This window comes from Electrona antarctica (genome assembly GCF_951216825.1).
Source record: "Electrona antarctica genome assembly, chromosome: 6".
Lineage (NCBI taxonomy): Eukaryota > Metazoa > Chordata > Actinopteri > Myctophiformes > Myctophidae > Electrona > Electrona antarctica.
In genome coordinates this window covers 27,773,454-27,789,200 of record NC_136811.1, presented here as the reverse complement: position 1 = coordinate 27,789,200, position 15,747 = coordinate 27,773,454, and the positions used below count along the sequence as shown (strand labels likewise).

General features: G+C 41.1%; 2 protein-coding genes across 2 annotated transcripts; both read left to right on the top strand.

Annotated features, from left to right (window-relative positions):
• LOC306925021 (uncharacterized protein) lies at nucleotides 1-1,668 on the top strand (the record flags this gene model as incomplete). The annotated part of the gene is made up of 4 exons (XM_079503704.1): nucleotides 1-109; nucleotides 550-654; nucleotides 785-1,159; nucleotides 1,292-1,668. The coding sequence occupies 4 exons, from the start codon at nucleotides 1-3 to the stop codon at nucleotides 1,666-1,668; spliced, it is 966 nt and encodes a 321-aa protein (XP_079359830.1).
• Nucleotides 1,669-5,669: 4,001 nt separating this feature from the next.
• On the top strand, nucleotides 5,670-15,747 carry mal2 (mal, T cell differentiation protein 2). The gene is made up of 4 exons (XM_079502979.1): nucleotides 5,670-6,308; nucleotides 7,335-7,505; nucleotides 12,411-12,611; nucleotides 14,411-15,747. Exons 1-4 carry the CDS (start codon nucleotides 6,192-6,194, stop codon nucleotides 14,483-14,485), a joined length of 564 nt encoding a protein of 187 aa, XP_079359105.1. The 5' UTR covers nucleotides 5,670-6,191; the 3' UTR covers nucleotides 14,486-15,747.

Below are 15,747 nucleotides of genomic sequence, written 5' to 3'. Positions count from 1 at the left end.
ATGTCAGTGGAATTCAACAGCAGTTTAGGGCAGCTGGACGTAGACTATCTGAATCCAAAAGCTGCTGATGAGAATCTCAAGATGAGACCCTATGGAGATGAACCTTCAGGTAAGAACACACAATTATTATTCACACAAAACTGACAGTTTGGTATAACACTCCCTAATATGAACCCTGTGTCTATGGTGCATTATATAATCATCTTATAACACTGTATAATTAATTAACGTTATAAGAACACATAAATAAAACATTTATCATAGCACACTATAAACCGTGTAATCTGCTTATTCTTTCTGGGGTCACCACAGCGAATCATCTGCCTTCATCTCACCCTGTCCTCTGCCTTTTTTCTCTCATACCAACTAACTTCATGCCCTCTTTCACTAAATCTTTGCCTGGCAGGGCTCAGCATCCTGAATACAAAACACACCTGAATACACTGTAGGGGCATTTCATGCATGGAACAAAAAAATACAAGCTTACAAGATTGACATTAGCTTCAAATGTAATCTATGCACCTACACATAAACTACTGTTTGATTCAGGTTGTGGTCGGATGTGTAGGCGACGTCCATTTAAAACTGCAGCTGTCTTCCTGGGTCTACTATGTCTGCTGCTGCTGGCCGGGATCATAAGCCTTCAAGTCCACTGTGAGTAGACTCCTCCTGTCTTGCTAATGCGAGCACTCAACTTGACTGAAAGACAAGTCACTGTTTTTGTACTGACTGATTCTATAATTAAAATATATACTCTTTGATTCTATCTGACATCTTTTTTCAGACACCAAGGTTGGCGATGTTCATGATTCTGAAATGCGAGACATTCAGACAAAATACAACAACCTGACGGATAAGCAAAATAAGTTACAGAACAACTACAGCAACCTGAAACAAGACAGAAACCTGTTAGAGACGAAATACATCAACCTTACAAGGGAGAGACACCAATTGCAGATCAGCTACGACACCCTGACAAAACTGAGAGATGATTCACAGACTAGCCTCACATCCCTGAGAAAGCAACGAGATGATCTGAGGAACGAGAAAATCCAATTGGCAGCAGAGAAAGAGGAGTTACAGAGGCGTTTTGAACTTGTAACTTCAAGTCGTGATGGAATACAGGAGGAGCTCAACAGCCTCTCTCTCAATATGACAGGTAAGCAAAATCCTATTTAAACAACATTGAAGGAGGAATTACTTTTAGAAGCCTATTGCATTTCTCACTTCTTTAACACTTATTCCTTCTGTCGGACAAGGTTTTAATAATCCAAATATATATAATCCCTAGAAAAACCCTGTCAGCAAGGATGGACAAAATTCAATGGCAGCTGCTACTATATCTCCACTTCGAGTAAAACTTGGATCAAGAGCAAAAAGGACTGTGAAGACAGAGGTGCTAATCTCGTCATTATAGACAACAGAAAGGAAATTGATTTTATCACCAGATTTAATGACAGAACCTGGATTGGTCTCTCTGACACGGTTCGTGAGGGGAAATGGACATGGGTGGACGGGACTGATCTGCAGGTAGGTGCAGGATTTTGGCAGAGAGGGGAACCTAATGATGCTGATGATGGTGAGGACTGTGTTGAGCTGTCACGCAGTGGCAAAGGATGGAATGACGTGCCTTGTTCTAACAAATTCTCTTGGGTTTGTGAGGAATAGGATCAAATGGACCATAGGCAAAAAAGATGGCAGCCCATGGATTCAGATCAGGTGGTCCTGACTCCTAAAATTCCATCAACAAGTGCAACAAATATTTTACATACTGTATCCAACTTCCACTCTCAAGAGTTGATTTTGACATGTTAACATGTTGACAACTGCCATCTTTATGCATGTTTCAAATTGATCCAAATGTATTTGTTCTTCAACAAACAATTTTATACAACCACTATAAAAACCATCAGTGAGGATGTATGAAGATATACAGTATATACATGTGCTTATTTTGCTCTGTTAATCTTTCACTTCATTCACCTAGTTATTCATGTTTACCTGCTTATTTCATACAATTACAAGTATTCAATCAATAAAATAAAAATAAAATAATAATAATAGATTGTATGTCTTGATTGAGTACAATGGACTACAATGGAAACAGGTGTTGTACTTTCTAACCGCACTGCAAAAGCACAGGCGTTGCCCTTGCGCCTAAACACAGATTGCATTTTAACGCAATGATCATGTTAACAGTTTTGCCTTTCACACATATATACCACATCTTAATGTGATTTCCTCGTATGAATGTATAGGTCCATAGCCAAAGGCGGCTTGCTGTGGTTAGTGTTATTTTGGACATGTTGGCTACAACAGAAATGTGCATGCACAGAAGGGGCTGCCGATGTCACTAGAAAGTCTGGTGACGCGAGGTTACTGCCAATTCTTGTTTTTTCGCCCCAGTATTTCAGAAGCTAGACTGGGCAAGATCTCAATTGACTGGGCCTGCGCCCGAGTGGCCCAATGGAGGCAGGCTACGCTTCTGGGCTGGCCCGCCCCGCTCGATCCTGATTGGAGGAAGGCCCCCTCTATCCTGATTGGATGAAGGCTTTCTCACCCACCACCAAAGCCGAAACTAGGGTTTTTTTTACTCCTGGGGATAGGAAGGAACTAATTATGGTCAGCACACCATAGTAGGGAGGATTATCACAAAAAAAGGGAAAAAGTGATATTTGAATTAAGTGAAATCACTGAATATACCTTTAATTTAAATAGACGTATTTTGTTCATCTGTTAATTACCATTGTTCCTGAAAAGACGGCGATCCGAGCACTCAAAAGGTTAAAAATGAGGGTGGATAAAAATATATGTACTTTATTTATAAAAGTTGCCTCTTTTAACTTTTATAAATAAAGTACATCTATTTTTATCCACCCTCTCCTCATTTTTAACCTTTTGAGTGCTCGGATCGCCGCCTTTTCTTTAGTATTCCAGTCCCACTGATCTTTGAAGCACCAGCCTACTTTACATTATTATTTTTTGCATCTCCATCGAGCACCTAGTTGTCTCCACTCCACCAGGCCGAAGGCATGGGGAGAGAGTATGTTTTGCACTCCGTGTGTCCGTCCGTCTGTGGACAGCTAATCTCCGGCACCGTTGGCTTGAGCGCAGCCACACACACTCCCTGGATGCCAGAGCTGAACCTCTGGCCCAAGGTTTTCACATTGGCCTCTTATAGCGCCACCAGGAGGCCGCTTTGTGCAAAACAATTTTTTGGACAGTACACCTACAGATTTTGTCCAAACATCACGCAAATTGGTACACAGCCTCTCTAGAGCCATTCAACAAAACAGGTCTTTCAGATTTTTCAGACTCCATCCTGATTGGCTACCAAAGATCGCAGGAGTGCATGGTTTCAAACTAAATGCCTCAAATCATGAACACATCGTGTGATTTCCGTGAGATTGTGCACGCACATTCCCACTAGGCCCAGGAAGAAATGCCACTGGAACATTTTCAACTCAGCCTCATGGTGGCGCTATAACTTTGTATGCACACTCCCTAGACTAGGATAAAGAAAAACCTTTTGCCTTTTAATCATTCACTTGTCCTACAAACCTGTGTTGCCTTGGTTATGCTAGTAGCCGGGGAGCCACAGGCCCAAAAGCTCAAGGAATAGAGTTTAACCTGTGATGTCATGCTGTACTTTTTGAGTGGTGTAAACCACTCCTACAACTGGCTTTGTTAGTTTACGTGTCTGTTCGTACCAAAAAATGAGCATGGTTGCTATGGTCACCCAGTTCACACGGGTGTGATTTCAATCGAACATGGGGCTAAATATGTATTTTTTTACAAAATGTTATAGCGATTTATTTTTTTATTATTTACTCTAGTCCTACTAGACCCCAGGAAATTATATCTGGCCACAAAAGATCACAGGATCTACTGAATGTGAAGGGGGGTACTATAGGGGGCTGCTATACTGTGTTGTATGGCTCAACAGGTCAGTTTGTCACCCCCTTCACATTCAGTGATCTTTTGTAGCCAGATGTCATTTCCTGGAGTCTAGTAGGACTATAGTAAATAATAAAAAAATAAATCGCTATAACATTTTGTAAAAAAATACATATTTAGCCCCATGTTCGAATGCCCCCGCCCCCCTGTCAAAAATAGCTAAAATCGCTAAAACGAAAGAAAGCAGCAAATAAAAAAAAAAGAACACTCATCTTATACTTTCTCTAATAACAACCTAAAACATGAACCTTGGTTGAAAAAAACTAAAGTTGTCCTTTAAACTCTGTCCATTGTCAATGGCGTTTTTAATGTTTGTCTAAGGAAAAACAAACATTAAACCTGTATATAGTAGGGGCTAGCGCCCCTCAAAAACACAAATAAGAAGTACATCACACACAGGTCCTCTCAAATTTTGGGACTGTGGCTCGCTGGCTATTAGGAAAGTTGATCTAGGATTAGGTTCAAATCCTAAGTAAGTATAGGTAATTGCAAATTTCACGTTAAGCAATGACGGTTTTCAGGACGGCTCCACTAGGCGGAAGTAGAGCTGCTATGACACAATCGCCGTAGCTACTGCTTTTCCCTTAAAAAAAAAAAAAACATACAGCCGTGGTGACGGGTTCCCATCCCCTATGGTTCCCACTTCCCACACCTTTTTGGTTCCCATGGTGACGCGGCTATGCAGTTGTCGCTTCTCTGAAGGGGCAGAGCTCGCGGCAGAGCTTGCAACATGATCTGGTAAGATTGTAAGATCTTACTTTTGGACAGTTTGTGAACTGTTCAGTGAATTTGTTTAGACTAAAATGTAGTTAGAGCTCATACATACTAAACAACGCGTCCAAAGTACTAAAATCACTGACGTTAGACACTACGTGGAAGGGTAGTTTCTGCCGTATTTAGGGCTGCGACGGCAAGCAGGTTTATCTATCGAGCACTGATCCATTTCCGGTTGCCGGAGCGGTCAGCCGTAGGCGAGTTTTTTATTCGCCGTAGCCGTCCTATTTTAGATGACCAGACCTCTTAAAAAGGTGGCGTGGTTGGCAGCTGGCTATAATTGTTTTTGAGTGTCCAAGGAACAGCAATGTCCGTGTGACACCTATGTGACTCATGTGTGACTCATGAGTACCAGTAGGGGCACTGTCGTGCCAGAAACAGAGAGAGAGAAATAGTGCTGCACTGTTGCCTGCTAATGAGAGCAAGAGAGAGAGAGGGGGGGGGGGGGGGGGGGGGTGTAAGGGGGGGAGTTGCACCACTCAGTTCACACGGGTGTGATTTTTAAGCATAAGCACCTCTGCACTTTAACACAATTATTTGCTTGTATTTTTATTGTTAATTTATAAACTGTATTTTTTTGTGTTTTTAGCTGGTGCCATATACACATATGCAATAAAGTGCAATGATCACAAATCACACACTTTTTACTTATTGGAAAAACAAAACTGCAGTAGGACTGTAGGTACAGTAGACTTTTACTGTAGCCACACTAGTGAACTATGCACTAGCACCACACATGCTGCAGGTGCCCTTTGCTTTGTGAGGTTATGTCAACATTAGTTCACTTAACACACATTTCAGCTAAACATTAACCATGGTCTAGCTAGCACCAGACATGCTCATACAAAATTGTTGAATGAAATACCATCTGATCTCCTTTTACTTTTACTTTTATTTTTTAACTTAATATGACGCCTGACAGTTAACGAACAGCAAGCAGCCAACTTAATGAAACTGTAGGGGTTGCCCTTGCCTGTGTTTGGGTAAACACTAACACTAAACATCTCTGTGGCAGCCTGGCAGGTGCAGTTTGGGTCAACGCCGGGTGTGTGCGTGAAGCTGCTCCAGTGCAGGAATCAGTGCTGTGATCTCGTCCTCACCTTGGTATTTCCTTACAGGCAGCTCAAGCTAATATTTACTTTTAAAATCTCAACCATTGTGTGAAGGTTAATCAGTACACGTCGCTATTGTACGTTTAGTCGACCTACACGTTGTTGTCTAAAACAGAAGGAATCGGTCTGTTTTACTTTTACTGATCACTCCACTCGATCCAAAGAAAGACAATCTTAGACAAGCTTATCAAGTGAACAGACGAAGGAAAGGTTCTAGGAGTGGCTGCTGCACCTGTCCGACCTGTTTCAGCGACACATGACTCCCGAGGAATTTGCCTGGCTGTGCCGTTGTTCCCCCGGCCTTTGTTGAGCTGAGCGCTGAGGGAGAAAGAAGATCGAGGGATAGAAATGTCGGAACCAGCTCCGCACCCCGCTGTGACTTCTTTCCCAGTCCCCACGATTACTCTCCCCTTGGGGTTGGAAATACTGAGGACCTATTCTGGAGCTCTGATATGCTTAGAGATAGTAAGTGTTTTATTTTTGGAAGTTAATTGATGCACAACAACAAACTGGGATATCTCAATATCATATTAATTCTGTTTACATCCCTTTCAACTCTTTAGGCATGAAGACATGCCTATGCCCATTAGCCCGCCCATGTTTAAACCTTTCACAAATACCTTAGCCTAGAGTTACGTGTAGCCTTTGGTGTTTAAAAGTTGATAATAGGCTGTTGGTTGCCATAGTGATCGATTAGCTCTGGTCCATAGCCCTAATGCTAATTCTGCCAATGCAGGGTAGAATTAGAATTAGGGCTATGGATCAGAGCTAGTGATCGATATAGGGCATATGATATGCCCTATATAGGTATTGTGTACACGCGCAAATCAAAAATAGCCATCATCAAGGGTGCTTATGGAGCCTGATCAGATCAACCACTGCTGCTGACTCAGTAGTTAAATGTAGGCTATATGATCTTCCCCCAAGGTCACCTCATCCAAGCTCATGTTATAGGCTATAGTCAATGTTCTATATGGGCCTTTTGTGTATATTTGTTGATATGTGAATTTGTGAAGCACATTGAGCGTACCTGGCAGTGGTAGGAAATGTGATATAGGCTGCAGCTAGAATGGACTTAAATTAACTTTATTTTTAACCCATGTTGCAAATGTCAATAGTAATGCATTCTCCTCTGTACTGTTATTGTCAATACAAGGTTATTTTGGTTGTCTGTTAAAAATGCCACAAATGTATTGGTTGGCTGGATCACCATGTTGGACAGTAGGCCTATTTACTTTTGAAGTCCTTAATGGCAAGTCACTCAAAAATAGATTTGAGTCATTGTAGTGTGTATTATAAGTGACAATTCTTTCAGATGTTACATGCAAGTCTACCACCAATGCACTGGCAGCACACAAATGAGTGAACTCGTGTCCATCAGTACTAGGATTGGTGCTTATGGGCAGGAAATGAAGTAGCTGGATATGCAATATTCACCTTTACTGTCAATTATAGTTGGTAATACAACAGTGTCTCTCTCTCTCTCCACAGTTATTTGGTGGCCTTGTATGGATCCTAGTGGCTTCGTCCAATGTCCCAGTACCTCTACTCCAGGGTTGGGTGATGTCTGTCTCTGTCATTGCATTCTTTCTGTCCTCCTCCTACCTGGCTCTCCTCCTCACTGGCCTGGCTGACCGCATTAACGCTGATTGGAATGTCCTGGTATGCCTATAGGATCTTGAGCAAATGTGTCTAACAATCAAGTGTTCTTCTTTATTCACTTTATATGTAGCCTACAATACATATCCCTGGATGGTCAGTGTAAAAAAAATATAGCATGTCAAAATCGTTCATTATACTGAAATATTTTAAACCTGGCTGCCCTATTTTGGGCATGACACAGCATTCTGGATCATTTGGAGGGGCTTAAGCGATCATGCCGGGTGGCCAATTAAGAGAGAGATTTAGTAGTCAAACTTTGAGATGACTGAGGCCTGAATAAGGAGCAGGGCAGACTTCTGGGTGAGGAAGGGTCTGATCCTTTGGATGTTATAAAGTATAAACCTACAACAAATGACCACTGCAATGTGTGCCTTGAAGGATAGCTGACTGTCCAGGACAACACCCAGGCTCTTGGCTCAGGGAGTTTTCAATGGAAATAGTGAAGATATTGTATATGGCAGGACTAACCTGGGAAGAATTGAGCTTGCGGTAATGGGACGACATCCACTGTGAGATGTCAGCCAAGTGATGCACACTTCAAAGTGGCCAATTGTGTTTGTACCGGTATATTATGCTCAGCCAAACCGGAATGAGGACTCCCCTACCCCTAGGTGTTGGACAGGTACTTTACTCCTGTGTCACCCAACAGAGTGAACGCAGCATCATGTACAGTCCACATACTGTATAATGTAGTATGAAACAATCTTCAACCGCTCATCAGCTCCACCAGAGTGCTCCAGACTTGCCTCTCCAGAGCAACATTAGTGACTTCCTCCTGGGGGATCCCGAGACAGTCTGCCCCGGGGTCTCCTCCCAGTGGGACATGCCCCGAGGACCTCCCTAGGGAGACGCCCAAGAGGCATCCTAACCAGATGCCCGAACCACCTAAGCTGGCTCCTTTCCAGGCGAAGGAGCATCGTTATGAAACAATGCTAGTGCTAATTAATTTAACTCCAAAAATGTATAAATGGAACTGAATTAACACTGAGGGCCCTATTTTGTGTCATAGGTACCAGGTCTTATGAAGTTATGACTTGACTTAAGACCTTGAGGCGTGGCCAATGCTGTTTAGCTATTTTGAGTGGCCAAACAGCATTGGCCACACCTCCAGGTCTTAAGTTAAGTCATAAGACCTGGTACTTAAGACAAGCAAAATAGGGTCCTCTGAGTACTAATAGCAGGTGAAGCTCTCTCAACAAAAGTTTGTTCGGATGAATTAGAGCCCCCCATGTGGCAAAGTGACTCGTGGTAGGTTGAGAGGAAAAGCTTCCTGCTGTTCCTGTAACAAAATATTAAGAGCTTTCAAGACTGGTTTTATACAGATTTTGCAAGCAATATTTCACTTTGAGGGACATTGACATAATCTTGCCCCTGATCATACTTTGCACATATACACCGTAGCTATAATACAAATGTGGCAGTAATATCAAACTCACACTCTTTCTCTCAAGTAGTATTAAATATTACAAATGGTACCTATCACAGCCTCCCATAATCTATCATCAACTATCACTGTCATGTTATCAGTCATGAGTCATGTTATCATGAGCTCTCACTTAATTATGGCAGTGACAAGGATCTGACATGAAACTTGCTTTATTTGGAAATATAATTTTGTGTGCAGGGAACTGTAACTGCACACCATGCCATTAAGACTGGTGTGAGCCATGGATTTATGGCACTGTTAAAGGCTTCTGGCTTTGTTATCTGAGAAGTGGCCATAATTCCTCGTAACAATGTAAATCAAACAAGCCACGTCTATTGTAGACATTTATGATCTTGTATGGCTGATGTGGGCACACTCCTCAGACAAGCTGTCAATGTGATATATATTATTGACTGTTTAAATACACATTATCCACTAATAGCTTACTACCAGAGTGTGACAAAAGAGATATATGAAGGACTTACTAGCTGGAAAGCAGTGGTTCAAAGTCATCCAGCCAGGACAAGATGCTACTTCCGTAAGGCTGAGAAAGTTATTAGTCTCTCTTCCTAAATTATATGTAGGTCCCATAAGGTCAGCCATTGCCAAATTGAAGCTACAGAGCAATACATAGAGGCATTGCCAAGGCTAAAAGAGGGGCTTACAGATCCTAGTCAAGTGATAGTCTGGAGCCAAGATATTCTGTATACAAGACTGGAACATAACCTTACTCAAACCAAATTTGTAGCGTGCACTAGCCATGCAGTGCATCATACAATGCCTCTAGCTAATAAATAATTACATTTATATGTTGGTTTAACATAGTGTCAGAGTTTGGGAGTGCTCGTTGGATATCACTCAACGGCCCTGCGTACCACCTGTTGCACATAATGCAGGAGGCAACAGGAGGTTGCTTTATTAAAAACGAGTGCTTCCAAACTCCAATAACTCCAATCACCTGCAAGGAATTTCTTGACAGGAAGTAGCTCATAACAAGTCTACAGTGGATTTTTATGAAACAAACAAAACTTTGCAGATAGAAAGAGGTTCAAGGTTTTCGCACAGCTGCAATGTTGGTGAGTTTGACATTGTTTAATACAATCAGATCAGACTTTTCTGTTTGGATGAATGGGCTGTCAATGGGAAATTGCATCTAGTTAGCACGTTCCTGGCAAGATGGCCACGGTCTGCATACGGTTCAATTGGGGATGGTTTCATGCAACTACTCGCAACCGCTTGGTTGCAAGGAGTTGCATGGCGAATCATTGCACACTGCTGTGTGGATATAGGCTACAGTAAAGTCTACTAAAGTGTTAATTTAAATTCCAAATGATACACCCTTGCATCATAATACTGCAGTACCCTAATATATTGTTGCTGTTGGGCTTTTTTTGTTGTTGTAAATTAATTCCTTACTTTGTTATGCTACAGTGTCACACAAAAATAGCAAAAATAGCAGATCTATATGCTCACAAATCATTAGCTCTGGTCCATAGCCTAAATGACTTCTCCTTAATGTTACTCTCTACTTCCTGCCACCGCATGAAGACAGCACAGCCTGTCGACTTCTGTAAAAATAAAAAGAACGATTTCGCTATTCACCAATACAAAGACGGTTTTGTGGTGGCGAAAGCCTACTTTCCCTAGTGGATGCAATCTGAGACCCCCACCACACGTATACAATGCACTTTTTGTCCAGAAAATGTTTTTTTTCACTGGAAGAAAAAATGTGTTTTAGTTACTCCACTGCGCCCTCTACAGATATTGTCAATAGAAAATCCCATTTACAAGATCTTTCCTTTCGGTCTTTCTGGCCAAAAAGTGCATTTTATATGTGTGGTGGGGGGCTCAGAGAGTGCGTCCACCAAGGAAAGTAGACTTTCGCCGTCACAAATCGTCTTTGTATTGGTGAGTAGCGAAATCGTTCTTTTTATTTTTGCAGAAGTCGACAAGCTGTTCTGTCTTCATGCGGCGGCAGGAAGTCGAGAGTAACATAGCCTTAAGGAGAAGTCCTTAAGGCTATGGACCAGAGCCTTAAGGAGTGGGCGACTGTGGCTCAGGAGGTAGAGCAGGTCGTCCAATGATCCATGGGTCGGCGGTTCGAATCCCGGCTCCTCCTGTCTACATGTCGAAGTGTCCTTGGGCAAGACAGTGAACCCCAAATTGCTCCCGATGTGCTGGTTGGTACCTTGCATGGCTTCCGCCGCAATCGGTGTATGAATGGGTAAATGTAATGCACAATCTATGTAAAGCGCCTTGGATAAAGGCGCTATATAAATGCACCATTTACCATTTGGAGAAGTCCTTAAGGCTATGGACCAGAGCTAACAAGTCATCGTAAGCTTGTAAGTTGTAGATCTGCAAGACATTTTTGAAAATGTTTAAAGTCAAAGTGGTTATAGGTGTGTCTGTGGGCTTTAAACATTTAACCAATTTTTTCCATTTCCTGAAAAGTAATAGTTTGGGACATACAAGGTTTCAATGACAATATACAGAATGCTATTACTGGGTCATGGGAGTGTAGCCGGTAATTGTTGCCCTATGATGTCATGTGAGAAAATACACGTTTGTTTTCTCTTGTTACATGTTCTTGGAGTGCTCTACTATTGGGTCTGGGCTGTCAGACCCTTGCCTTAGGCTGGAGTCCCTGCTCCTGGGAATAGCCAGGCATGTGGCATCGTTTGTATTATACTGAACAATGAGTGACATGGATGATGAGCTCACACCAAAACTCAACAAAGACTCGCCTGTTGGGGCCCACAATGTCAACAACACAGACTCTCATTAACTTTCTCTCTGACACTCTGATCTATATCGCTCTATCTATCTTTCTTTCTCTCTCTCTTTCACTCTTTTGCACTGAATCTGTGTCATACTCTTGTACAAGACAATACAAAAAACAATACTTAATACACAAGACACCTTCATAGCCATGCACATAAACTCCTACCACAGACGGCACCCGCACACACCAGACACACATGCACACAATCACACATGAGCAAAGCCGACATAGAACCACATAGGGAGAGAGTTCTCATGCGTTATACAGTCTGATGGTAGTTGGCACAAAGAGTGAGCCTCTGGCTGAAGGTGCTCACTCTCTTCTGCAGCTCGCCATAGAGGGGATGGGAGAGGTTATCCGGGATGGAGTTGAGTTTGACACTCATCCTCCTCTCTGCAACTGCCTTCAACCCATCCATCTCTAGGCCAACAACAGAGCTGGACTTCTTGGGGATCTTATAGAGCTTATGCAGCTCCCAGACCTCCCCAGCCTACTGTGCCACAGATGTACATGATAATACATTCACATTGTCTGCAACCTATTCTTACAAAGGAACACATTTTATATGGTGTAAAACCAAATTTTGTTTTGTCGTATGGCAGAGCAACAGTCTTGCAAGGATACCGATGTTTTCAGAGAGAGGCACATGCACGTATTATTGATTCCTAATCATTTGTTGTCATTCCTCTCCCAGGATGTGGTGTACCACTTCACAGCTGTCCTCTTCTACTTTGCTGCCTTTGTGCTGGAGGCAGCTACCACTGCAGCTAACGGAGGAGCGGGAGCCACTATTAAACAAACCGCTAACAGCACAGTCATGTGCATAACTTACCCTCGGGGCAACATTTTCACTGTCCTAGACGAGAGGCAATACGGCATTAACGTTGCAGCAACGGTGAGTGCTAAAGGTCTTCCATACGTTTTCTAATCATTGAATGACTTTTGTGGTAATTTATTTTAATATACCGTGTACATACTATTTATTTTCCTGTTAAGAATGTTGACTACCGCACATTGTTTGTATGTACAGTACTGCACGACATTACACACTTTAGTAAACACATATAATTGTATTCTAAACTATTTAAATTCGAAAATCGATGGTTTCCTTCATTTCCTGTCTGTCTGTCTGTCTGTCTGTCTGTCTGTCTGTGTGTGTGTGTGTGTGTGTGTGTGTGTGTGTGTGTGTGTGTGTGTGTGTGTGTGTGTGTGTGTGTGTGTGTGTGTGTGTGTGTGTGTGTGTGTGTGTGTGTGTGTGTGTGTGTGTGTGTGTGTGTGTGTGTGTGTGTGTGTGTGTGTGTGTGTGTGTGTGTGTGTGTGTGTGCGCGCGCACACAGCATTTCATTAGATTTCGTTTCATTCATTAGTTTATTTGTATCAGAGGCCATATACAAAATACATTTATTTCAAGTAGAGAACAAATATGATTTGTAGTTTGTACCAGATTTAGTTTCATTTCCATCCGTAGTCCCTGGGCAGATGAACAGATACAGTATTGTGTCACCTCAGATAAGATTAACTTGTGTTTATATTCAGTTGCATCATGTTTAGTTGTAAAATACACTTCTGCACCACAGTACTGTAATGGTGTCCATGATTACAGTACTGACATCTAGTGACAAGATAACATATGAACATGATAAAATTCCAGATTCAAGAGGTTTTATTACTTTTATTTGTTACTGACTTACAGATACAGGTAAAGCAGAAAATATTGTTGGGACTTGTTCCAACAATATTTTACAGATATACATACTATTATACTACTATACATTACCCATTGTCCTGCTGAAGGTGTTTGAGAAACATTTCTCACAGACTCTCAGGCTACAACAGATAAACAGCTTTCCGAAGATATAGCACTGACCATTCCATCAAAAAGTAAATGAATTGTCAGAAAGGTCATTCAATGTGTCAGCCTTCCCTCCGAGAAATCTGAGAAACCTGATCAGCCTGTAGAAAAGAACGTTGTATCCTGGAAGGATTTATGTTTTATTTTGTTTCCCCCAGAACCTGATCAGCACAATAATGTTTCTTGATTCTATGATGTTATGCTTAGGGATGTCCCGATCACGTGTTTTTGCTCACGATCTGATTCCGATCATTTGATTTAGAATGTCTGCCAATACCGATTTTTCCCGAGCTGATATTTATATTGATATTTATATTTGTATAGAACACTTATGCCATATCACAATAGTACAATATCCAAAATCACAGACAATATCCAGTCTAATGATGTGGATATAATATTGATTCTAGGGATGTCCCGATCACGTATTTTTGCTCCCGATCCGATTCATTTGAAAATGACATGATCGGCTGATTTCCGAACACGTGATCGGATCCAGACAACCCTAGTTATGCTATATGCCTTTGGTCCTAATACAAAAGTACATGGATTTATTAATTGTGTCCACTCTAGCAACAAATACAATTGAAATATTTTGCAATATATTCTGTACATTGCATAATATACATGACTCTCTTCCACTATGATGAAACTTAGTCTTAATGAGTTGTCCAGTGAGATTCATGATGAGAAAACTTTGAACTTTAAACCATGACAGTGTACACTACACTACAGTAATTGTCAGTTAAAGCTCCTCTAATGTAATTTGTAGGACATTACAAGCTTCACGGTCAAACTGGATAACAGCCGTATCTATTCTCTCCATGGCTTTTCTGTTGCAGATATTTGCATTTGTGGCGACTATATGCTATGGCTGTAGTATGTTGATGGGCTTCAAGAGATGGAGGATGCAGTGACCTAGAAAGAGGAGGACTTATGTTGACTAATACAATCCTCAGTGTTGATGTAACTCTGAAGAGATGTATGAACTGATGGTACTGATGCATTTTCAAGTTTTCTTGTTGTGAGCACTTTTATATCTTGTGTTGCAATGTGCTATTTTGTTACTCTTTTACATTTCTGAGGAACGTTGTGAGTCAAGGCATTGGGTACTGCATCAGGACAATGCAGATAATGCTATTCATACACATGTAGGCATGGTGTATATAACCGAAAGGATATTGCCAACCCCTTCCTCTGGGAAAACACACATGTAGAAGTATTTACAAATATTATGCTGACTATTACACTGGCATCAATTTTAGAAAATGTGACCTCTGAGGGAGGGCTCGGCAGTGTCGGCACCATTATGTACAATGTTATAACAAAAAGAACCTCTGGTGCAGACGTGCACAAGCTTTTTCAGCAATGAATGACACATAATGATTGATCCATGCTTGTCACTCACACCTCCATGTTGACAAAGCCAAGTTTGTAATAATTAAAAGCTAAAGAAAGTGAAATAAAAAATTAGTCACAAAAAACATAGCAAAAATAATTCCTAGTTGTAATGATTTCCATGGCTTTCATCCATGTGATGTAGTACTAGAAGTATAGAGGAGACGGAGGTGGTCAAAAAACAAGACTTTGCAAAAGTGTCAAATTTATTTGAAAAAGGCTTTATGCAATCTTCATGCAATGTGTTTGTACCGTTCTTACAAGGCACGTCAATGTAACACATATCAATAAATGAGATGATGAGCAACTTCGTTTTAAAAACTTATAATACAGTATAAAAGTCTACATTTAACTCAAATATATTATTTGTGATTTTGCTCATGAAATTCACTGCTCATGCTCATTCATGCTCATTGCCATTCTGTGCTGTACATGATTGCATGATCCAAGTTAAATATTTATCTTCAGTTACATACTGACTGATCATGTTTATAGACTGACCACATAGTATTCACAATGCATATGTATTAGTGTTTGAGCCATGTTGTGAAGTATCTTTATTTCTTAATTTGCCCAAACTGATAAAAGGTCACGTAATGGCATATAGATTAATATATAGATTAATTTCTAATGAAGCATGGTTATTATGTTTTTTATATTCTTAAAAATAAATTGAACAGTTGAAGGCATTTGTTATTATTATTATTATTATTATTTATGGCACCATTGTTGTTGACCTTTTTAATGCACTCTTGAATTAAAGGAATAAATATTCAGAAGA

Coding starts and splice junctions, on each gene's coding strand:
- mal2 (XM_079502979.1), top strand. CDS start 6,192: ATGTCGGAACCAGCTCCGCACCCCGCTGTGACTTCTTTCCCAGTCCCC. Junction 7,506..12,410: donor ACGCTGATTGGAATGTCCTG/GTATGCCTATAG, acceptor TTCCTCTCCCAG/GATGTGGTGTACCACTTCAC. Junction 12,612..14,410: donor GCATTAACGTTGCAGCAACG/GTGAGTGCTAAA, acceptor TTTCTGTTGCAG/ATATTTGCATTTGTGGCGAC.